The 22,862-nt window shown below is 53.4% G+C and overlaps 9 protein-coding genes across 9 annotated transcripts; 5 read left to right on the plus strand and 4 right to left on the minus strand.

Moving 5' to 3' along the window:
• Positions 1-198: 198 nt before the first annotated feature.
• On the plus strand, positions 199-3,079 carry BJX68DRAFT_277842 (uncharacterized protein; the record flags this gene model as incomplete). Its single annotated transcript, XM_071048404.1, has 2 exons — positions 199-276; positions 350-3,079. 2 exons carry the CDS (start codon positions 199-201, stop codon positions 3,077-3,079), a joined length of 2,808 nt encoding a protein of 935 aa, XP_070896041.1.
• Positions 3,080-5,174: 2,095 nt separating this feature from the next.
• Positions 5,175-5,700, minus strand: BJX68DRAFT_269786 (putative quinol monooxygenase; the record flags this gene model as incomplete). Its single annotated transcript, XM_071046434.1, has 3 exons — positions 5,175-5,257; positions 5,325-5,391; positions 5,473-5,700. The coding sequence occupies 3 exons, from the start codon at positions 5,698-5,700 to the stop codon at positions 5,175-5,177; spliced, it is 378 nt and encodes a 125-aa protein (XP_070896042.1).
• A 365-nt stretch (positions 5,701-6,065) lies between these two features.
• On the plus strand, positions 6,066-7,307 carry BJX68DRAFT_243279 (alpha/beta fold hydrolase). The gene has a single exon (XM_071041131.1). The coding sequence runs from the start codon at positions 6,074-6,076 to the stop codon at positions 7,010-7,012; it is 939 nt and encodes a 312-aa protein (XP_070896043.1). The 5' UTR covers positions 6,066-6,073; the 3' UTR covers positions 7,013-7,307.
• A 301-nt stretch (positions 7,308-7,608) lies between these two features.
• BJX68DRAFT_269788 (uncharacterized protein) lies at positions 7,609-8,310 on the minus strand (the record flags this gene model as incomplete). Its single annotated transcript, XM_071046435.1, has 1 exon — positions 7,609-8,310. One exon carries the CDS (start codon positions 8,308-8,310, stop codon positions 7,609-7,611), a length of 702 nt encoding a protein of 233 aa, XP_070896044.1.
• A 1,404-nt stretch (positions 8,311-9,714) lies between these two features.
• BJX68DRAFT_269789 (uncharacterized protein) lies at positions 9,715-10,327 on the minus strand (the record flags this gene model as incomplete). Its single annotated transcript, XM_071046436.1, has 3 exons — positions 9,715-9,986; positions 10,045-10,135; positions 10,199-10,327. 3 exons carry the CDS (start codon positions 10,325-10,327, stop codon positions 9,715-9,717), a joined length of 492 nt encoding a protein of 163 aa, XP_070896045.1.
• Positions 10,328-11,817: 1,490 nt separating this feature from the next.
• On the minus strand, positions 11,818-14,620 carry BJX68DRAFT_269791 (beta-mannosidase; the record flags this gene model as incomplete). The annotated part of the gene is made up of 3 exons (XM_071046437.1): positions 11,818-12,893; positions 12,958-14,408; positions 14,487-14,620. 3 exons carry the CDS (start codon positions 14,618-14,620, stop codon positions 11,818-11,820), a joined length of 2,661 nt encoding a protein of 886 aa, XP_070896046.1.
• Positions 14,621-14,984: 364 nt separating this feature from the next.
• Positions 14,985-16,638, plus strand: BJX68DRAFT_277844 (FMN-dependent alpha-hydroxy acid dehydrogenase family protein; the record flags this gene model as incomplete). Its single annotated transcript, XM_071048405.1, has 5 exons — positions 14,985-15,003; positions 15,062-15,120; positions 15,173-16,358; positions 16,424-16,497; positions 16,552-16,638. The coding sequence occupies 5 exons, from the start codon at positions 14,985-14,987 to the stop codon at positions 16,636-16,638; spliced, it is 1,425 nt and encodes a 474-aa protein (XP_070896047.1).
• A 966-nt stretch (positions 16,639-17,604) lies between these two features.
• Positions 17,605-19,070, plus strand: BJX68DRAFT_257217 (general substrate transporter; the record flags this gene model as incomplete). The annotated part of the gene is made up of 4 exons (XM_071043304.1): positions 17,605-17,862; positions 17,925-18,076; positions 18,130-18,375; positions 18,428-19,070. The coding sequence occupies 4 exons, from the start codon at positions 17,605-17,607 to the stop codon at positions 19,068-19,070; spliced, it is 1,299 nt and encodes a 432-aa protein (XP_070896048.1).
• A 666-nt stretch (positions 19,071-19,736) lies between these two features.
• BJX68DRAFT_277846 (fungal specific transcription factor domain-containing protein) lies at positions 19,737-21,893 on the plus strand (the record flags this gene model as incomplete). The annotated part of the gene is made up of 1 exon (XM_071048406.1): positions 19,737-21,893. One exon carries the CDS (start codon positions 19,737-19,739, stop codon positions 21,705-21,707), a length of 1,971 nt encoding a protein of 656 aa, XP_070896049.1. The 3' UTR covers positions 21,708-21,893.
• Between the last annotated feature and the right edge of the window lie 969 nt (positions 21,894-22,862).

Consider the following 22,862-nt stretch of genomic DNA (forward strand, 5'->3'; position numbering starts at 1 on the left):
AGGAAAATCGAAAATGGCAGATGGCAAGGCTGGAGCTGCAGGAAGAATTACCCCGCTCTCTCCTGACAAACACAACCTGCACCTTCGGTTCTCACTCTTCAAACAATCTGGCACTCTCTGAAACCGAAACATCCGCCTGTGATGACAATTATATCTCCTCTTGAATGATTTATCTGAAGATCCTGAATCCAAGCTAGAATGCAGACAGTGACAACTTGCAAGAGTTGCCAGTCATACACAATCCCTAGCGCGAGCGAACTTGGTCTCCCCAACTTGGTGAGAAGAGTTTCTGCAGTTCCTCACAAAGTGAAGCAGAAAGAGTTTCTGAAACTAATGCGATTCCGATCAGAAAAAACCAGAACTCGTTCCTGTCCTGATCAAGACTCTCGACCTGTTCCAGGAGATCGCCGACTGCCTCATAAGCGATGAGCAAGAACAAACACTGCGCGCGACCTATCGGTACCTGCATGCAAACTGCTTGCTACTATCCGAGCGTATCAAAATATTTCAAGAAACAGGATCGTCCGCTGCATTGAATCCATTTGCGGGGCTTATCCTCAAGAAGTTTTACTCCCTCCTCCGCACAAGCGATGGCGCATTATCACCCGGAAAACAGGCAGCGCCCTCCGATCTTGATGCGCTATATGAGCGCTGGGGTGAGCTTACCTCGAGGGAAGAGAAGGTGTTGTACATTGTGGCCAAAATACACCTGGATGGGACGAATTGCTGGGATGCGTTGGTCACCTTCTTGGAGGAATGCGTCGATGCTCTGGACGATCCGGATACGTCGACAACAGAGGCACGTCGTGTACACCCAAAGGGAATGAGAGAGCCACCTAGCAATGTGTATATTGCCGCGCGTGCAATGTTCAACGCCCTCACCAAGACAATTGCCTGCTCTTGCGAGCCTTGTCACGAATACGCTGCCCGGATGAAGCTCGCCACCTATCGCAAGCCTCCCAAGATTGACGACCAATATTCGTTCGAACTCCTGCTCAGCTCCAGTGACAGCTATTGGCAGGAGGCCCTCATTCAAAGCACACTGCCGCAAAAGAAGTCAGAAGTGAAGATCGCAATTGATGAACAGCCAGCTAGGAAAAGACGCCGCGGCCATCGAATGCCCGTGTATCGACTTTGCGAACATATCCGAAGCCGGTCTCCTGCGTACTGTCTAAATCTAGAAGTTGAAGATGGTAACGTGTGGAAATTCCGATCCTCGGACAGTCGACTTTGTATAGGAAATGACTTTATATCTCTTGAGGAAATTGTTAGACGACATCCAACAAATCTGTCGGAAAAGGTTAAGCGAGTGTTGGCTGTCCTGGTAGGGCATTGCTTCCTGCAACTACATGGAACTTCCTGGCTGCAACCCGGCTTTTTCAACACATCGCGCATAATTTTCTTCCGCATCGGCACGTTACTTCCCTTGAGGCCGTTCATCCACTTGGCAATAGACCCTGATGTTTCTTCCTCTGGTGGACTTAGTACGGCCGACGAGTCAGACGAATTTATGGATCCGGATGATTTGCCACTTCATTCGCAGCCTAACCTGGTGATGCTAGCCATTATGCTCATAGAGCTCTACATGGGAAAGCCAGTTTATGAACTGGCGCAGTCTTCAAGTTTTGCAATGTGCGCAGTACAGACAATTGATGAGAATTCGAGATACCGACTCGCTACAGAAGCATTTCAAAGATGTGGATCTGAATTTACAGACAACTACCGTCTCGCTATCGCAACATGTTTAGACCTAGATTTCGGATTAGACGCGGACGATAACGAACTTCAAGTCGACCAGTTGAAAGACCTCGTTTACAGAGAAATTGTTCAATGCTTGGAGGATGAGCTCGAGCAAGGGTTTGGCCAGTCCATGCCAATTGACAATCTTGATGAAGCTGCACCGACCTTGAATCTTAATATGTGGAAAACGATGGATCTTATCTCACTGGAAGACGCAGACATTCGCCTGAGTATGGACTTACGCGGTCCAGAGTCTGTATTGACAATGCGGTCTCGCCAGACCACGTCTATCGAATGGGATCAACGAGGCTCGCAATGTGCGATTGCTACTGGCAGGGAAACCACTGAATGCCACATCAACAGCGCCGTTACTCACCATGAGCTGACCCACCACGATTACAACGTCGGATGGATTTGTGCACTCGCCGAGGAGATGGCTGCTGCAAGAGCTATGCTCGACGAGGAACACCCCAGTCTACCACAAGATCTCAGGGCTGATAACAACAACTATGTTCTTGGCCGCATCGGCTCCCACAACATTGTTCTAGCGTGTCTTCCCAGTGGAGTGACAGGGACCACATCGGCTGCCGTTGTGGCTAATCGGATGCGTTCCACCTTCCAAGGTCTACGCTTCGGCTTGATGGTCGGGATCGGCGGGGCCGCACCAAGTGAGACTGATGATGTTCGATTGGGGGATGTAGTCGTTGGGACCCCCCATGGACGGTACTCGGGCGTGGTTCAATATGACTTTGGCAAAACCATCGAGGAAGGCAGATTGATGATAACCTCGGCCCTTAACCGAGCCCCGAACATCGTGCTCACTGCAGTCAGCAACCTCAAATCACAGCATTTTCTCCTAGGGCATCAAATTCAACTGTATCTCCAGAAAATGGTTGAACAGTATCCTCGACTGAAAGCAAACTTCTCCCATCCCGGTGCTGAAAACGATCTTCTCTACCAGTCGGACCACAATCACGCAAGCAAGAACAGAACATGTACCTCTTGCGATTCCACCAAGACCATCCCTCGAAAACCCCGGGATACAACCGAACCAGTAATCCACTATGGGCTAATTGCTTCCGGGAACCAAGTCATGAAGGACGCAATCACTCGTGATCGCTTGAAGCACGATCTTGATATCCTATGCTTTGAGATGGAGGCAGCTGGCTTGGTGAACGACTTTCCATGTCTCGTCATACGGGGAATCAGCGACTATGCTGACTCCCATAAAAATGACATGTGGAGATACTATGCCGCTGCCACTGCGGCAGCCTATGCAAAGGAGCTTCTCAACTCCATGCCTGCTGATCGAGTGGCCAACGAATCTACAAGGACTTGAAACCAATTACACCTCCACTATGCCGCCGCCGTTTTCGCAGAAGGGACAAGGCCCGCTATGGAGGGTTGATCTCACAAGCATGAAATTGGGCGTTGGTGGTGGTAGCAAACATCGAAAAGACAGCACTGAAAGCCTAAGGCGGATTTATCCAGATAGATATTTCGACAGGCGTATGGCCTGGCCTCAAGGAGCAGCAAGCGACTTGCATTATCACATAATGAAAAGTCCGCACATTCCAACCTCAAGAATGGATGCAGACGTATAGGACTAAAAATATATAGCACCGCCAAGCCAAGGCTCTAAGTCTAGACGCTCTTGTCGTCCATCGTGCGAGCGCAAGTTTGAATGGCCAGCCAATCCTAGACCCAGCGCTTCCAACATTGTGTGGCCACGTCTAATGCGCTCTAAGTCAAGGGGAGGGGCGAGGCACGTCTGCCGAGTTGCTTTTTCCAGTTGAACCCCTCTCTGCTCCAAGCAAAACCAGTTCGCCTTCTTCTGCATCACCATCAACACCGCTGGATCAGCACGGAGTCTATTCTACATTAAAGGTGTATGCGAAATGTTGCTTGATAAAGCAAAGAAAGGCCCTACCTAAGTGATAGTCCCGCGCCACAGAATAGCAGGCATGTCGAACGCTAGAGCTGCCGGTGACCCGCCGCGATGATTTTCGCCATGCTTTGATATAGATTTTGGGTTTGCTCTTCTGTGTGCGGTGTTCGGAACACCTTGGAAAGGACCTGTTCATCCTCGTTGTTGGTCCAATCAATCAACATGTATCTGTGGCCCATGAAAGTGGTCCTTGTTTGTGGGATATAATCGCAGAAAGAAACCTGTTTGTCCATGCAGGCTTCGAAAGAACTTCCACACCTTCCACTTGGATCGCTGCCAAAGAGTAACCGATCGCGATTCATAAAACTGCAATCATCATTAGGGATAGTTCCAGGTACCAAGGCGTGTCATGACTTACACTCATTACACCCGGTACTCCAAAGCCCCGCAAGGCTGTAGTCGGTACTTCCGGGCAGTTCTTGTTGATCCAAATGTACGTTGCGGCTTCCGAACGAGGTTTCTCCTCGCAGTTGCCAGGAAAAGTGTCTCAATGCCAGCTTTCTAAATTCTCATGTTGCTTCAAGACCTGAGGATTTGCAACCAATAAGATGCCTACTGCGGCGAAAATGCACACAATACCCACACTTTGCAGGCCAGGAGAAATGAGAGAATAATCACACTATGCCCGGTGGATATTTCCCGAATCCGCATCGCAGTGTTTGATCTGCGGGATCCCGATCCCTGACAATGGCGTGCGGGTACTATCATGTGGATACCAAGTATGATGCCTGTCCTGAATACAGAGTTGAATCTTCGGGCACCTTTTACAAGGACTGGGTGTTGGTTGAGATACATAGGCGGACGGAACTGGTATCTACAAATAGCGATGGATGACTATAGCGCCCAAAAAACAAGTGTTAGTAGTATGATTGACCATAGAAAACATGCATGGAAAAGCTCTCATAAACTGTCGTCTTACGACTCAACAAAGGTCCCCAATGGATACTCGGAATCCATAGAAGGCAGCACCTCGTTAGGGACAAGCACCGTATTTTGCAAACCATAAGATTAAAGGGGTCTTATTGCATCTGGTGAGTACCTAGGCACTCGAAGCATATGCAGAGATTGTAGGGCTGGCTGGTCGCGTAACCCTAAAGCGCGATGACGCGCAGTCCTTGTGCTGGGCGAGTGCCACTTTGCTAGTCAACGGGCCAAGGCGGGGGTCTGCTCTGGTGTTGGCTTGTTATCGTCCTTTAAAATAGAGCTAGAGCCTCTCGCCCCCGCCCCGGTTGTTGGTTCCTTCAACCCTGGCAGTGGAGCCTGTGCTCGATCACGCGGCCAGTCTGAGAGTCTCTTGCAGACTAAGTGGTCTAAAAGTGATCTGAAGGTGATCATCACGGCTACCAAGTACTCACTGACATTCTTCTGCGCCGTTCAAGGATCCTGATATTTACATCATTTTTTCCTCTCAACACCCCCGCCCTGATCACAGCCTTGATTCTATCAGGAGGGCGCTTCAAAACGCTTCGATATCGACCCATATTTCTCAGTCCACTTTCCGGGTCCCCTCGATGTATTCAGTCCGAATACAGCCTCCTTCCCCTACCCGCTCATAGGATTCGAGTTTCACTGCAGAGCAGGACGAGGCGTAATTAGCGAACTGCAACCCCACGAAGAAGGAAAGGACAAGGCATACTATCCTCAAGCCACAGCGGCTTCGACTTTTCCCACAGAATCGAATAGTACGGCTTGGTCATTTGATGCTACACACACAAATAAGTGGACGCTCATCAGGCCAGAGTCCCCTTCCTTTTGCCCACAGGAACTGCTGCGGCAGAACGCACCTTCTCAAACCACTCCCGGCTCTGATTCCACACCTCAACAAACCGGAATCTTCCTGGCTCCTCCAGATCCTGAAATACATCAAAGAGAAGACATTCGGGCTCGTCGGCGCAGTGTCGCCAGAGTGGTCGATGGGCTTCTTTGAACCGCTCAATGTTTTCGGGCGCAACGCGGAATGTTACGAAGAGGGTGAATTGTTTTCCGGTGTATGGAACCGATAGCGAAGACATGTTGATCATTGGAAACAGGAATTGTATATAGGCTTTCGGGGATAAGCTGCTTTAGGGCGCGGGTTATGTACGTATGCGGCATATCCCGGAGAAGCCGATGGCCCCGAGTTACTGCATATTACAAATCAAGATATCACCGAAGTTTGGAATGTCTATATCAAATCTTTGAAGCTTGTCGGGCGTAGCGAAAGAGATGAGACTGGAAATGTCCGTATCAACCTCGGTAGTGCTGCATCATGGGAAACCCCTCATCTCCCCCGAATCCCGATGACGTGACAAGTCGCTGGGATCGTATTCTGAGTCACCCATTTACTATTTAAACTCGAAATGACCGCTGATATCATCCCGAAAATCATCCCTTACAACCGCAATCATGTCCACAGAGCTCGACCGCACCCTCTTCCCCAACTTCACCACCCACCACATCCCCACCCCCTCAGGACCAACCATCTTCACCCTCACCAGCCCAAAGACAACCCCGCCAAAACCCCCTCTCCTCCTCATCCACGGCTTCCCGCAAACCCACATCCAATGGCACAGACTGGCCCCGCTCCTCCTCCCCCACTTCACCCTAATCCTGCTCGACCTCCGCGGATACGGCTCATCATCACTCGCGCCTGAAAGCACAAACGGGTCCGGATACACGAAGCGCCTCATGGCGCAGGACTGCATCGCCGTCGTCGACGCCCTCGGGTACGCCGATCAAAAGATCAACGTCGTCGGCCATGACCGCGGCGGCCGCGTCGCGTACCGACTTGCCCTTGACTTTCCCTCGAGGGTCCAGAAGCTCGTTGTCGTCGACATCATTCCGACGGCGTCCATGTTCCGCTCCTTTGGGGACGCGGGGATGGCGGTGAAAGCGTACCATTGGACATTCCTTGCACAGCCTGCGCCGTTTCCCGAGAGGATGATTGCCGGGACGGATCGCGGCAAGGGATTCTTGGAGCATAGCCTCGCAGCGTGGACGGGGGTGAAGACCCTCGACGCTTTTGACGCTGCGGTGTTGGACGGGTACCGCCGCGCATACTGCGCCGAAGAACGCATCCACGCAACATGCGAGGATTATCGCGCGGGCGCATTCTACGACCGCGTGTACGACCAGGAGGATCTAGACAAGGGGAACAAGATCACGGTCCCCGTTCTGGCGGTTTGGGGAGCAAAGGGGACCCCCGCGGGCGGGAAGACGTCTCCGCTCGACGTGTGGAAGGAGTATGCAGTGGATGTACGTGGGAAAGGGTTGGACTGTGGGCACTTTATTCCCGAGGAGGATCCGCAGCGGCTGGCGGAGGCGATTTTGGAGTTTTTGGGTTAGCCTGTCCTTGTCGAGAGTTACGAATTCCGGATGGAGAGGACGCTTATGTTCGGGCCATGCCATAAGGTTCCAATGCTCTGCGGGATTCCCGCGACAACTCATTTGAAAGTGGCGAGGTGGTGCGGTGATGAGGCTCATAATTAGGCGCTTGATCTATTCAGTATCCCATCAACCATTGAAGCTGTTTGGAGACAGTTTGAACTTAAGATACGCAAGGAAGTCGCCAAGGACTTTTGATTATTCCAATTCAGTGTAATACTATGGGGATCGAAAATAATGTCCCGCATTCTGCTGCCATACTCTCGCTTTGACCACATCCTGACATATCCCGGCACTGATGCAAAGACACTCGCCCTGGTACACCCCTGCCAAGCTGTAGAAACGACTTTTCCCTCATCCCTATGCGTTTTCCTGTTAAGGAACGCTTTTGGTATCCAGGCGAATCCTCTCCTTCAACTAACCCCCCCCTAGCATTCGAGACTCGCGACACCCAAGGAGCAGCCGGGGACCAAAGCACCACGATATACTGAAGTTGGCAATGTATGCGAACCTTCAGCTCCGTGGGCAGCAAGCAACTCGCGAATCTTCTAGCAATCCTAAATGGTAACCTCCATCATCTGCTTGCTGTAAAAATCATCCTTGGTTGGGCGAACACGGAACCCAAGCTCAACAGGATCCTCCAAGGCGTCGATCGGCCGCCTGAGTCCGCTATGCTCCATGCAGCAATGGCAAGCTGGGGTACAGTGCCCAACGCAGAACCCCATCGGCGTACCCCGTCGTTTCTCGCAACATCCACACCCGCGCCCGCAGCAGCCCCCGGCCTGTTCACGCTGCAAACGTAGCCACGGATGCATGTGCCACCCCTCCCTTTCCTGACATGCATACAGCGCCCGGCCAATCGGTGTGTGTTCGATATCGCACCCTGCTTTCCATAGTAGTCGAACCCTGCGCCTCCATTCATCCTGGTTCTGGCGCATCTCGTCGCGGATTTGGTGGTACTCGCTCGAGACCTGGATTGACTCCTCGGCGTTGAGATTCTTGGTGTTGTCGAGGATCTTCTCCAGCCGGGCGCATTCCTTGCCAAACCACTCGTTGCGTTGCGTCGCGACTCCCAACGCCTCGTGGTTGACGAAAAAGCGTCCAACGGCCGCCCACTCCTTTTCCGTGAGACCGAGCTTGTCGTGGAGGACCCGACGTAGTTTCTGGGCTGCGGTTGGATGATGTTTGAGGACTTTGTATTCAATTCGGTACCATAAGAACCAGGGGCTGTCGCGGAACCACAGCTTGCGATGATCCATGATGTGCTGTTGATGGCCAACGACAAGGTGCGCGGGGATTAGGAGGAGCCTGAGAAGAAGAGATTGCCTGCTGAAAACTCAGTTGAACTTCATCCGGTGACTCACCCTGGTAAACTGTAAACAATCTTTGTCAACTTTGCCTCCCCGTGAGATCATTCCGGGACTGGAGTTACTCTTCCCATTGTTGGGGAAGGAGCGCTGGACCAAGTGCCCTCCATAACAACCTCTTCTGTTCAGCTTCAACATCTTTCTTACTATTAGTTTATCAGTTGCAGGGTACCTTTAACGGAATCATATTCACCATTATTCTTCTTGCACACAATGGTCATCCTATGCAGAGGCAAGATATCCTACAGCACCTTTATGTGACCTCCCATGTACGAAGCTGTGTCTACCTCTACGGGCGCTCCTGAGACCTTCGCTTGGACCTCGCTTGACCTCTCGAATAACCCCTTGCGCGACCTCGATTGATCCCCGCTTGAATCAACATTAAACCTTCACTGCCTCAAGAAGAAGACCCTTTGGTTGATAGCTTGCGCTCCAAAACCTCCGTGAACCTCAGGCCCTTTTGCGAAGAGGGTAGATGCCTGATATTTTTCTGGTTTTGCAGATATCCCGATGGCAGGCTTCTCATTACGATGGGGGTGGGTTCTTGTTGGCTTCTGTTTTAGGCGGACGGGGAGGGTATCCAACATAGGGTAGAATGGGACGTGCGCGTGTCCTCTTCGTAGTTCTAACCGACGCTTATACAAACCTCGAGAAGTCCTTAGTGGGCCTACGGCCATCATTTGGCTTCGTCCCATGAATCATTTGACGGGACGGTGTCGACCATGGGGCGCTGGACCACGAGGCGGTTGGGAGCCGCAGTCAGGGCCCTTGGTTGAGGAGTGTGTGGTGGAGGGGGCGGAGGAGTAGAAGCCGCGAGGGAAAGGGAGGCGGAGGAATCGGTGGTGCTGGGCGCCTGGAGATAGTCAAGTTTCGTGATCTGACTGCAGAGGAGAGCAGGCAGTTGCGGCAGGTGGTTCGATCGTGATCTTGGACGAAATGCTCAATCCGTCCCAAGATGGGAGGAAGTGACAGAGCGCGCTACGGTTCCAGGAGAGAACTCAGCCATGACCAAAGAAGATGCATGCATTCAAAAGTGTGTCAGAACGATGGAGCTGTCTAGCTAGGCAATCGCTAGATGTAGCTAAATGACATGAAAGGAGACATGTGTGCCTTGGCAGTTCAGGGAATACAGGATTTTGAATCCCCGTGCCAGATTGGGGATCGCAATAGCGAGTCCTTACAAAGGAGCCATAAGTGGGCCTTCTAACAGGCCGCCCTGCTCTGAGCTTTAATTGTATTTAGTTAATATATACATTTCGATATTCTTGTTTACAAAGGCCAATTCGGGCGACCTTGTTACGCTCCGCAGGGCAAACTACCGCCGGTCCTTCCTGAATTATTCAAAACTTTGATGAAAAGGGCCTTTTTCTTGCCCAGTGTGCGCCAGGGGTGCCAAAACCACGAGGCGGCTGGAGGAGCCGCAGTCGGCACATTTGGTAGAGGGAGATGTGATGAAGAGGACGGAGGAGTCGGGGTCGTAGAGGAGGCGGAGGCGGACGGAGTCGTGCTGCTCGGGGCTGAGGGGCAGTTTTTCCAGCGCTGTTCGGCGTATATGAGGGCATCCATCGCTGCACATGCCGTTCCGTTAGCAAGCCCAAGCAATCATGAGCGAACAAGATGGTATACCCTTATCAAGGCGACCATTTTCCTGGGCCTCGGCGAGAGATATGAGATCTCCAGTAAGCTCGCAGCCGGTATCCGTGAGTTTGCACGGCATCTCAGGACTAAGAGTATTACGGGGCGATTAGCATTGCGGTACTTCGAGGAGGATGAAACATACTCTCTCTGGCTTCCGCTTTTTGAAGCAGGGCCTCACGAAGAGGCCGAGGATTGTGAGGAGGGACCCCAAAAGGACTCCCACCGTGGCCCCAAGTATAATCATCCCCTTTGAAGAGGCGTCATCTGCCATTGTTGGCATTGCCAGGGATTGGTTGGTAGCGGCCATGGCTTGGTTTTCACTTCTCGAAATTTATTTGTGATGATGCTCAGTGTGATCTCGGGAGTGCGATTGTGATTCAGTAGAATCTTGCGAAGCGGACCGGGTTTGATAGTGGTGAACGGCCCGCGGGGCCAGCAGTATTCTGGGTCTCTTCCGCAGCCTTTGTAAGATCATGCGGAGTCGACTGGGTGAAAAGGCTCATGGGGCCGGTACCAGTATTCTGAGGCTGTTCTCGGTCTGTTGCCGCGGCGGCAGTATGGGCGTTCGCACTGGAAAGGTTCCTCACTTCGAAAAGCGTATTGAGATCTTCACACGCCAATATGTTAGTAAACTCAAATCTAACATTATCAAGAGTTGAAATACTATACAATCCTGGTGGTTTTGGTCGCCCCGTAGAGTGCTGAGGTATCTAAAATCCCCGCTGATTTCGTACCCGTCTGGGGTAATCTTGAAGTCTGTATGCGGACTAATCGCCATCCAAGGTAATTAGCTGTGCACAACAAGAGGGATGCTCCTCAACATACTCTGGCTTTGCCGGTCTGCATCTCTGCATCCATCTCCGCACAATTGCAGCATCGCAACTCCGATGCTACAGCCTAATGCTGCACCGAGCTCGAAACCGTTGTTGATCCCGGCAGCTGAGGTGGGAGGGTACAAATGCGTGGCCCTCAAAGATGAAGCTTCGCTATCTGTGGAGGAAGCATGATTTGGAGACAGGTGCAAGATTGGGCGTGCGTGCGAAGACGTTGAGAGGGACGATGGGTATCTAACCTGGGCTACCCGGCACTGGGTCCTTCCTGCCCCTTTAGCAAGAGAGCCCGAACGTGTTGTCCTGACTACGTCGTGCCAGGTCCCAGGTGCCAGGTGGCCCGTCGCGCCTCCCCTTCTTGCAAGGTCACCATTATCCCAGCGGAGACTCCGGCCAATGCAAGGTCGATCGTTACGCTCGTAACTCTTCCACATCATCGCCGATATTCGTCAGGAATGAGATGAGAATCTGGAGATTTTTGCTTCTGGAAACCGGTAGAGCATATTTGGAATTGGATAGATGTAGCTGGTTAAAAAGGTCAGGTCTTATTCGCATTTTATAAAGCAGTGGCTCGCAAAGCGTCTCGTTCACTTCTCCCACAAACCTATCCACTATATGATTCACTACAGTGCTCACATTTTCATTCACCAAATCATTCACCATCTGGCTTGCTCATAGAAAGTACGTGCGTACCAAAGCTTTGAACCAGGCCAGCTCATTAACAATCCCGTTAGCCTCTCATTTACCATCTCATTCTTCCTTTCATTGAAGATCTCATAGAGATCTCACAAGGCATCTCATTAGGGACTTCACTGGGAATCTACTGGGGACCCGTCCAACAGCCTGGCAGGCCCGTGCTTCCCAAGCATATCCTTGATTAAAACGGGTTGATATAACTGCTTCACTAGGGTGGATGATACCAAGCGTACAGCTAACATGATTGAGTACCCCTCCTCTCGTCACCGATATACGTCCATCTAAACCCCTCGCTATGTCCAGATTCCCTTCTTACAGTAACAACCCGCTCCTCGCCAGGCACAAGGTCGAAGCCATTGTCGCTGAACGTTAGCCTCTCGCGCTCCTCGAACACAAACCCCTTGACTGGACGACTGGCCGAGACCGTAATGGATTCACCAGAAGGTGAGACCTCGACCCTGATATTGCGATTCGAAAAGTCGAGGTATTTCAGGGGCTGTGGCCAGTCGGTATCGGTTGCGAGAATTCGTCCGTCGTTGCTCCGGAGCACGGCGTGGATGATGAATGGGTCATGATTGTCTGGTGAGTCCCCTGCTGTGCAAACTTTAATCCGCTGGTCTGCCAGAACCTCTGTCGTTGCATTCGCGTCGGCTATCACCCTGCTCGTTATCCCCTCCGCAACCTCCTCTCCCGACGCAACAGATATAAACCGCACCACAACTTGAACCTCAACCCTCTCACGCCGACTACTCGCAATCCAGACATCAAACAGACACCCCATTCCACCAAGAACCTCAAACGGATCCACATGCCCCTCTGTCCAATCCCCGCTCGGCTCCCTTGAAACACCAACATCCACCGCCGTCAACGCCCGCTTGATCGCATAGAACGCCGGCTTCCGCACCCCGTAGTAATCAACAATAGACCACGACACACCCGGCCACGCATCATTCAACTGCCAAACCAGGGCCCCGCCGCACTGCCTTGCCCCGGGCACTCCCCACATGCGTCTCCATGATTTATATGCGTACCGCATTGTCTCGGCCTGGAGGATCTGCGTGGCATGCGTGTACGAGGCGAGGTCCGCTGGGACGAGAAAGTTCTCGGAGAGGTAGGTTGCCAGTCGGCGGGCGTGTCCGGCAGCTTTGTTGTGAAAGTCCATCATCATGGACCCCGGATGCCTCTGGGAGGGGTCCGTGACGAACCGGTGGATTGTTGAAAGGTGCGGATACGCCTCCATGCCGAACTCGCTGACGAAGCGACCGGATAGTGACGCGGCGCGCTGGTAGGGGATCATTTGGCCGTGCCAGACTTTGTCTGTTAGCATAGTCCGGGTTGAGAGTGAGGAAAAGGGAGAAAGAGTCTGGAGGCTTACTGTTCCACTGGTGGATATCGCCGACGGTTGAATCCGAGGTATGTTTCCCATCGCCCCATGGGCTTCCAGGGTGGTAGAGTACATTCGGGTCTTCCTCGCTGACCCACTTCGGCAGCAGATGCTCATAGATATACCTCGCAGGAAACGTCGACCGACGCCACGACTCCGGATCCGTGTCCTCGGGGTCATACTCAAGCTTATACCGCTCCTGAACCTGATAATCTTCGTTATTCCCCGCCCAAACCACGACCGACGGATGCCCCCTGAACCGCCGCAAGTTCTGCCTGACCTCGACCTCAACCGAAGCCAGGAACGCATCGAATACTGGATAGCTCGCGCACGCAAACGCAAAATCGTGCCAGACAAGGATCCCGAGTTCGTCAGCCGCTTCGAGAAACGCGTCGTCCTCGTAGATTCCACCTCCCCATACCCGGATCATCGCCTGGTTCGACTCGACGAGGAGTTTCATCCACTCGCTGTACCGCTCTCGAGTCATCCGGCTGAGGAAACTGTCGGGTGGGATCCAGCATGAGCCACCGGCGAAAATGTCGATATTGTTGACGCGGAAGAAGAAGGATTTGCCAAAGGCGTCTGGGTCCTGGATTAGGGCTGCGCGGCGGAAGCCGATGAGCTTTGTGCGTTGGTCGAGAGGTTTGTCGTCTGAGTCGAGGAGCTCTGCGGAGAGAATGTACCGCGGTTGAGGACCGTAGCCGTGAGGATACCAGAGAGCTGGTGAATGCAGGGTGAAGGGGACCTTCACTGTAGCTATTCCCTCCGAGTCGTCGGTGGATTCCACGCGCACTTTCTCTCTCACAACCTCTCCGTCTTCACCCCCTCCCTGGGGTTGAAGCGAGAAAACAACCCACTGTCCTGTACACCCCTCGACCTTGGCACAAATCTCCCCCTCACAAGTCCTCACATCACCGCTCAGGCGGTACTCCACCCAAACATCCTCAACCCTCGCCACAAACGTCTCTAGCACAATAGGCCTCCACGGCCCCGCGGTCATCAGGATCGGACCCCAGTCCCAGCCCCAGTGGTACTGCGCCTTGCGGACGGGAACCCGACCTGCCTCTGTCTGGCGGACGTGGAATGTATGCTCCGGGTGGGTATCGACGAGCTCGCCCCCGCGGAGGAGCGCGGAGTGGAAGGTTATTCCGAGGGCGTTCTGTGCGCTGCTTTTCTCTGCGGTTTCCTCCTCTGGCGTGAATGGGAGGAGCAAGGTCGAGATGTCGACTCGGTAGGTCGTGTGCATGTTCTCCGTGGTGAGGATTGTCGTTCCATTAAGGGAGATCGTGGTGAATGTGTCGAGGCCCCGAAACACAAGCGCGGTCGTCACGCCATGCTCTTGGGATCCCTGCGGTGTCGTGAAAGTCGTTTTGTACACCCAGTCTTTCTCGCCGACCCATTGCACGGCGAGTTCGTTGGTGTCGAGGAATGGGTCTGGGATTCTGGTCGACCTGGTTAGCTTTTACCCCCTTCGCATCGCGGTATAATTGGGGGGGCTTGGGAATTGAGAGGAAACACACTTTTTGTTTGCGAAAAGATCAAGATGAACCTCGCTCGGGACTTGATTTACAGCAAGCCATGGGCCTGTTGTTTCTTCGGGGCCATGCTCTTTCATGGACCATCCGGTCTTGAGTTCTTGCGAATGTGTCTTCATGTTTCTGTTTGCAATGTGGTTATTCTTGGGCACCTATGCCTACAGCACCAGGCCGGTATAACGGCCCATATTAATGCCGGCAAGGCCACCAGAGGCGGCAATGGAGAACTTGGCCTCCTCTAACCTAAAAGAGTACGGCAACTAATCGTATCCCCGCAATTGGCCACTCGAGTTGGAGTAAGCACTCGCTATTCCCGTCCCTAATCTGGCACGGGGTTTCAAAATCCCGTATTCCCTGAACTGCGGGGCCGCCTACTGCGAAGTCACTGCAAATGACTCGGCGATTTTTCTGACTTAGTCCCAGGAGAACAAACAGTGGATGACAGCCTAGGGAACTTGCTCATCTTCACTGCCAGAGAGAAAAATGTATCGCCTATCAGAGAGTAAGTCAGTCTGACTCTGGACTGGCATTGAGTGACCGCTGACAGAACGAACCGCCAGTACAAGCGCACCGCCGCGAGGGCGACTGCTGGATTGCGATCCATGGGAGCGTGTACGATGTGAGTTGTTGCATAGCTTACTTGCAGAAACGTGGTTGTTAACCTGCGAGAGATTACAACCTTCCTCCCAGCGCACCCCGGCGGGAAAGCCATCCTCCTCAAGCACGCGGGCACCGATGCAACGGCCGCCTTCGACGCCGTCCACCCCATAGAGCTACTAGACGAGTATCTCAGCTCCGAGAAATGCCTCGGCAAAGTGGAAGTTGATTCTCAAACTACCACCGTGAAGACAAACATTCACGGACAGGCCGCAAAAGAGGTGGATAGTGACCCGCCTCCAGTCCGTCTCAATGCCATTCTCAGCCTCGCTGAAGTGGAATCCCTCGCCCTGAACCGCCTCTCCTCAAAGGCAATAAGCTACTACGCCTCCGGAACCGACGACGAAATCACAAAATCTGCCAATGGGACAATCTACAGATCCATCCTCCTCCGCCCGCGCGTCTTCGTCGACTGTTCCGCCTGCGATCTCTCAACAACCATCCTAGGAAACCAGGTCGGACTCCCCGTCTTCGTTGCGCCCGCGGCAATGGCCAAACTCGCGCACCCCTCCGGCGAAGCGGGGATCGCAGCCGCCTGTTCGGCGTTCAATGCGCTGCAGATAATCAGCAAGAACGCCTCAATGTCCGTCCCCGACATCGTGCGCGCGGGACCCGACGCAGTCTTTGCATGGCAGCTATACGTCCTGAAAGACCTCGCGGCGACAGAACGAACACTGGCCATGATCCGAAAGATCCCGCAAATCAAATTTATAGTTCTCACGCTCGACGCGCCCTTTCCCGGGAAACGCGAAGCAGACGAGCGGTTCAAAGCCGCGGAAGTCGCGGCTGGAACGTCGGGTCCCCAGGTTTGGGGCACAGAGGCGGGACTCACGTGGGAAAAGACACTCTCCTGGCTGCGCAAACATACGGATCTCCCCATCGTGCTGAAGGGGGTCCAGACGTGGGAAGACGCGGCGACGGCGGCGCGGTACTCCCCTGCTGTGCGCGGGGTCATTCTCTCGAATCACGGTGGGCGCGCGCTGGATACGGCGACGACGCCTGTGCAGGTGCTTTTGGAGATTAGGAAGTTTGTTCCGTGGGTTTTTGAAACCATCGAGGTGCTTGTTGATGGTGGGATCAGACGGGGCACGGATGTGGTCAAGGCGTTGGCGTTGGGGGCGAGGGGCGTTGGGATTGGGAGGGCGGCGCTTTATGGGTTGGGGGTTGGCGGGGAGGCGGGTGTGAAGAGGACGTTTGAGAGTGAGTTTTTCAGATGGCCTTTATTCTTTCTGCGGTCGCTTGGAGTATGGTGCTAATGCATCCAGTTCTTGCGGATGAGATTGCGACGGCTATGAGGTTACTTGGGGTGAGCAAGGTTGGTGATCTGGGGCCTCACCATGTAAGAGCAATCCTTCAAGTCCGAGATTTAATATATCGTCGCTAACATGGAAAGGTGAATACCGCTGTTTTGAATCCATTGCTCTACGATGGGGAGGTTGAAGCTGGGTTGCTGGAGGATGGATTGAGGGCCAAACTATAGACACTAATACAAGGATCCTACAATTTTGGTTATTTACTCGCCGTCTAAAGAAACCTAAGCACGTTCGATATAATAGACACTTGCTGTCCAAGCAGCAGCTTTGTACTTGGAGACGCGGGGTACGGCATTAGTAGTGGAAAAATGGCGAATGATGTATCCTGTATCTGTATTGAAGTCAGAGAATGTACCCATGAGCTTTCATTCGAACTCATTGCCGATTTTACACCCAGGAAAGGAGTGCTGATCCGGTGGCGAGGTCCCTGCAGCCAGACCACCATATTGGTCTCTTCTAGACGAAATAGGCGGGGGCTGTCATGTCGATCCCCGGTGACTAGGACATATCGAGTATCCCCGAAGGAAACCCCGGGCCACTAAACACGGGAATTCAAAACCCCGTTGACCATTTGCAGTCTAGTAACATGCCCCGTGGGGAACATGCCTTACCCCAACTTGCCTCCCACACAAGGGCACACATATATAACGACGATCCTCCCCTCGTGGAGCATCTGGCTTGTCTTTGCCTCCAACCTATCCAGAGCAGAAGAATACTTCGCAACCATGACAGACACGCAAAAGAAAGATGCCGACCTCAAAGAGGTCGAGACCGTCGAAGACTCCATGGAAACCTATGCTAGGATTATGGCCACGCAAAAGCCGAATCCGATGGGGCCGGGGTATATTAAGCTGTATTTGCTTTCTGGCGTGGTTTTCCTTTGCTCGACAATGAATGGTGCGTTCTCTGGAAGGGGCATTCTAGCCGAATAAACTAATATATCACTCAGGATTCGACAGCTCGCTCATGGGCTCCATCAACGCACTCCCAAACTACACGGCGTACTTTGGTTTGCCGGAGAACGGAAACGCGAGCACGGGCATTGTCTTTGCTATTTTCCAGGTTCGCAAAACTCCTTTCTTGTCTACTCAGCACACACTGTCTAACCAACCTGCTATATTCAGGTCGGCCAAATGTGCGGCGCCCTCTTCATCTGGATGACAGACTGGTACGGCCGGACATGGCACATCTTCTTTGGATGCCTGGGCGTATGCATCGGGACAATTGTTACTGCACTCGCAGGGAACCTACCGACGTTCATCGCGGGTCGGTTCCTTCTCTCGTTCTTTGCGACGTGCGCGCATACGGCGGCGCCGCTGTATCTCGTTGAGATTGCGCCGCCAATCTATCGTGGGACGATTGCCGGCATGTATAATACTTTTTATAATGTGGTGAGTAGAGGATTCCGTTCTTGAGGATTTGACAGTGTTTCTGACACAGGGTGTGCTGGTAGGGCTCCGTGTTCGCGACGTCGGCTGTCTACGCGTGTCACAAGTACCTGGCACATCGGGGCAACCTGGATTGGCGATTGCCCCTGTGGCTTCAGATGGTGTGTCCGGGGTTGGTTTGTTTGGCGATCAAGTTCTACCCGGAATCTCCCAGATGGTGAGTTTGTCTCGTTCCTTCTTCCGGACGCTTTTTTCTGAGAAGATGTACAGGCTTGTCTCCAAGGATCGCCATGACGAAGCCAAGGCCGTCTTCACAAGGTACCATGCCAATGGAGACGCGGACCATCCTCTTGTCGCGCTCCAGATGAGAGAGATGCTCGCGACAGTGGATCAGGAGCACCAGGCCTCGTGGAAGGACCTGTTCGATCTCCGCGTTCTCGTCGAGTCGCGCTCCAGCCGATACAGGCTCATGCTCAACATTGCCTTTTCATGGTTTGGGCAATTCAGTGGGAATAAGTGAGTCATCCCGAGCACATCCCCTCACATTTTTCCGATCTAACATATCTAGTATCGTTTCCTACTACCTGCCAATAATGCTCACCGGAATCGGGATAACCTCCACAGACACAAAGTTGATCCTCAACATCGTCTACGCCGTTGTGGGCTGGGTCAGCAGCATAATCGGCTCGCGCCTCCACGACGTCGTCGGCCGCCGCAAAATGCTCCTCACCACGACCGCCGGAATGACAGTGTGCCTCGCCCTCGTCGCCGGCTGCGCAGCGGGCTACACCGAATACGCCAACCAACCCGCCTCAACAGCATCCATCGTCTTCATCTTCCTCTTCGGCGCCATCTTCGCCTGCGGCTTCACGCCCATGCAACCAATCTACCCGGCCGAGGTGGTCAGCAACAAGATGCGCGCAAAGGCGATGGGGACGTTCAAGTTGACGGCGGGGGCGGCCGGGTTCTTGAATACGTTTGTGGGGCCGATTGCGCTGGCGAACATCGGGTACTGGTTTTATGTGTTTTTTGTGTTTTGGGATGCTGGGGAGATGGCCTTTATGTATTTTTTCTTTGTCGAGACAAAGGGGTTTACGTTGGAGGAGCTGGATGTTTTCTTCGAGGATGGGAATCCGAGGAAGGCGAGTGTGAAGGCGGATAAGGCGCGGAGGAGGATTCTTAAGGAGGGGAGGGGTGGGGGCGATGTATAGGATGGGGGAGGGCCGACGTAGGAGGGATGGTTTGGATAGGGTTGAACTTGGTCCACAGACTCAGCATCAGTATTTTGGGAGCCTGTCTTGGGATTAAATGCCACTACTTCCAGAATTCAAGATGTTCGTGTGTACTGCTGGGCAAGGCACTTATGACCTCGCTCCATAAGCACTCTCCATCGTCACGAAATGCCTCGTTCTTTAATGATGATCTGTATCGCTGCGGAATAGTTTCCTCAATATCATTCCTTCTGGTACAGCATATTTTCGAGGCTTCTTATACCGTACCCCCTATACTTTAGAGTTTAGCCCCCTACTCCCCAATAGGAATAGCCGGTGCGGGGTGTGACGGGATCCCTGCGTTTGGAGTCTTGGAAGAAAATCCATCTCTTCTTCTTCATTCACCCTGGACATTTACCTCTAGCTTTCGCCATGTTCCACACATTCGGGACCAGGTCGCCGACCACGACTGCCACAAGACCAAACCCACCTCGCAGACCACGAGTCAACAAGTCGTGCTCGGAATGCACACGACGGAAGGTCAAATGCGACGGGGGCCAGCCTTGTAGCACCTGCCAGTACTACCGCATCTCCGACTCCTGCGCCTATCAACATCGATCCAGGCGGCAGGCCACTAGTAGAAGGTGAGAGTCCCGTTTTTCTTCAATGGTCTACACGTCGGTTTTTGACGATCCTAGCGCCCTCGATAAAGCTACCGAAACCATTCGTCGCCAGGCGGGCGTCCTGCAATGTCTCTTTCCCAACGCCGCCTTGGATGACTTGGTAGGCAAGGAACGCGCTGAGCTTCTTCAGATTCTCTCGCAGGACTTTTCAGAGGCTTCACACCTCGCAGCTGTCCGGTCAGGTGGGTCATCACCCACAGCGTCAGTTACGGGACCTCTTGGCGATCCAGACGGCGCGGCCTCCGACCGCGGAGACCCAGACGAGGAGCGGCACTGGGATGAGCTTGCCCAGAATCAGACCACCATTGCCGTCAGCGACGATATAAATGCAATCGGCCTCGCCGGTGAGCGCCATCGCCGCTCGTATCTGGGCATATGCTCTGTCAGCGCGGTTCTTAGAGCACTATTTCGATCATGTCCCGGGGCAAAGGACCGCATCGTGGAGGCGTCCAAGATGTGGCCTGATGTCCAGCACGAAACTTCTTCTACTCTTTCAACGCCTGCAGGCCTGACCGTTACTCATGGATCTGACCCCTTGCGAGAGACGCGATATTTGGGTTTTTACTTTGAGCATATCCATGCAATCACCCCGTTCCTCCACGAGGAGTCCTTCAGGGCAACGGTTGCCAATGCAGATCGACAGACTCACGCCTGGTTAGGTCTGTATAACATGGTCCTCACTGTGGGATCAATTGCATCCGGTAGCGACACGGCTCACATCCACTACTATAACGAAGCCCGCTCATACCTCGACCTCGATTCGCTCGGCTCAGGAAACCTGGAAACATTGCAAGCCCTCTGCCTCCTCGGCGGGTATTACCTCCACTACCGCAACTCGCCCAACATGGCCTACGCGATCCTCGGTGCCGCTCAGCGTCTAGCTATAGCGCTCGGCCTCCATCGAGAGTCGCATGTTCGAACGGATACCCAAGACCCCGAAACCTCCAAGCGCTACGCGATCCGCATCGAGACCCGACGGCGCACATGGTGGAGCTTATACTGTCTCGACACATGGGCAAGCATGACACTCGGCCGTCCGACCTGCGGTCGATGGGACAGCGTGACGATGAACACGGCGCTGCCGACACCACTGCATCCCGATGATTACTTTGCGATATCATTAAAGGCGAGCGCCGAGTTCTGCCACATTGGTAACCGCGTCCAGCACCTCTTCGCCCAGTCAACTCGCATCAGCACTCAGGTCGCGCAGAGCCTCGATCGTGAACTCACAGAGTGGTACGCCGCTCTCGATCCAGTCCTTATGGATACCGCAAACGCGCCCCTCCGCATGGCTGTTGCGCGGGAATTCCTGCGAAACAGGTACTATAATCTGCGGCTGATTCTCTCGCGCTGCTTTCTGCTGTATATGGCGTATGACTCGTCGAAAAAGCGCGACGAGCGTCATCATCCTCACCAACATTCAGATGGGGAATTGGAATTGGTGAACCTCTGCCGCTCCGTCGCGGCGGAAGCGATCGATGCAATCGCCCTGCACTGGGTGCCCAACAGGACTCAGGTGTGGAATTCCGCCTGGTATCTCTTCCAGGCGTGTATGGTCCCGCTTCTTTCCATCGCGATGGGTGCGGAGTCGAGCTCCAATGATAGTAGCACCAGCGTTGCTCCAGGTACTACAATGGCATCACACCACACAACCCTAACAAAAGCGCTCACAACATTCGCCGAAATGAAACCCTGGCTGCGCGCTTCGGACCGAGCCGCGAATATCGTCGAGGCGCTGGTATCGGCTGTCTCGCACGTTCCTGATCCGGACTCGGACGCGTTCCATACCGCCGCGAATGCAAATATATCTAGATCCATGCACACGCCCTCTGTATCAGATGGGGGCTTGCACCTGTTTGGGCTTCCGGATGAGTTCCTGACCGAGATGGATTGGAGCGCTGTTATCGATGGCACGGATGGGGAATTCTTTGGGTGTTTGGGGCCGCTGACCTGAGTTGGAGGCGGGAAAGTAATCAAACAGCCGGTTCCTCGAATCTTATGAGGACGTGACAATGCCGAACACGGCATATTGTTCCAGTATCAGGGCTACGCTGGAGAACGACGATCGTGGAACGAGAAAAATTGCGTCTTCATGCTGTAGGGAAACAACGACCCTGTAGGTACTCAGCACATATACAGCAGGCGTGACCAAGGATTCGAAGGATGGACCTTCCTCTTTAGTTTCAAAGTTGCCAGGGAGACCAGTCGGGGAGGGTTGATCCTTCCCTCCTACATCTATGCGCGTAGTTGCCTTGTTTGTCAAGGCGCAGGCACAGAGTTCGGGAGATGCCACCCAGTGCCACTTCCTCCGCTGCATCCATCTCCCGCTTGGTGTGGAAACGCATCGTTCTCGAAACACTGGGCTGCACCATGTCTGAACCAGCCCGGCCACCCGAGACTCTGCTCCTGCATTGCAATCGCTTTAGTCCAGTGAACCATGTCAGCGGCTTTGGCAATGCTCATTCCTCGGGTCTTGCGAAGTAGTTATGGAGGAGCTCTCAGCATCTCGCCCACGACGTCCACCGTGATGGCTGAGCATGCTCTGCGCCGTGAAGTCGCTCTACTCCCGCCTTATCGGTCGCTGAATAAAAGCCACTTTGCGTATCGATATGCTGCCGTGTCAGTCCGGTCTCGTCCTGTCTTAATCCGGGGTTTCACTTCATCGCCGGAGCCCACCAAGGCTTCGAAGAAGCCATTGGCGCTTGAATTGGCGCACAGAGACGTATTGCCTATAATCCCTGAATTCGCCCAATTGTCTGAGTTTGACACGCGGCCTTAGCTCCTCTGGGAAGCGTCGTCTATTATGCTGTCGGGGGCGATGCTTCGTGGAACTGGTCTGGGTCACAGGTGGAGGGAGCAGAGCAAATACATGAGAGAAACATGAATGACTTGCTGTGTCCTCTTGATGGAAAACTCTGCAGGTGCTCGACCAAAGCTGGTTGATGTTTGAGCATATTTGCGCTAGACAGATGGTCATGTGCATCTGCTTTGTTTGTTGGCGACAGTGTGCAGAACCTTCCCAACCCCGCGCTTCTTTTCTTCTGTCACCCCCTCCTCACACCTCTTTTCCTCCTCACAACCCTTCTCCCTATCTTGAATCATCCTCTCC

This window comes from Aspergillus pseudodeflectus (genome assembly GCF_044049435.1).
Source record: "Aspergillus pseudodeflectus strain CBS 756.74 chromosome Unknown BJX68scaffold_42, whole genome shotgun sequence".
Taxonomy (NCBI): domain Eukaryota; kingdom Fungi; phylum Ascomycota; class Eurotiomycetes; order Eurotiales; family Aspergillaceae; genus Aspergillus; species Aspergillus pseudodeflectus.

Excerpts from the sequence above, each read along its gene's own strand:
- BJX68DRAFT_243279 (XM_071041131.1), top strand. The coding sequence starts at position 6,074 with ATGTCCACAGAGCTCGACCGCACCCTCTTCCCCAACTTCACCACCCAC.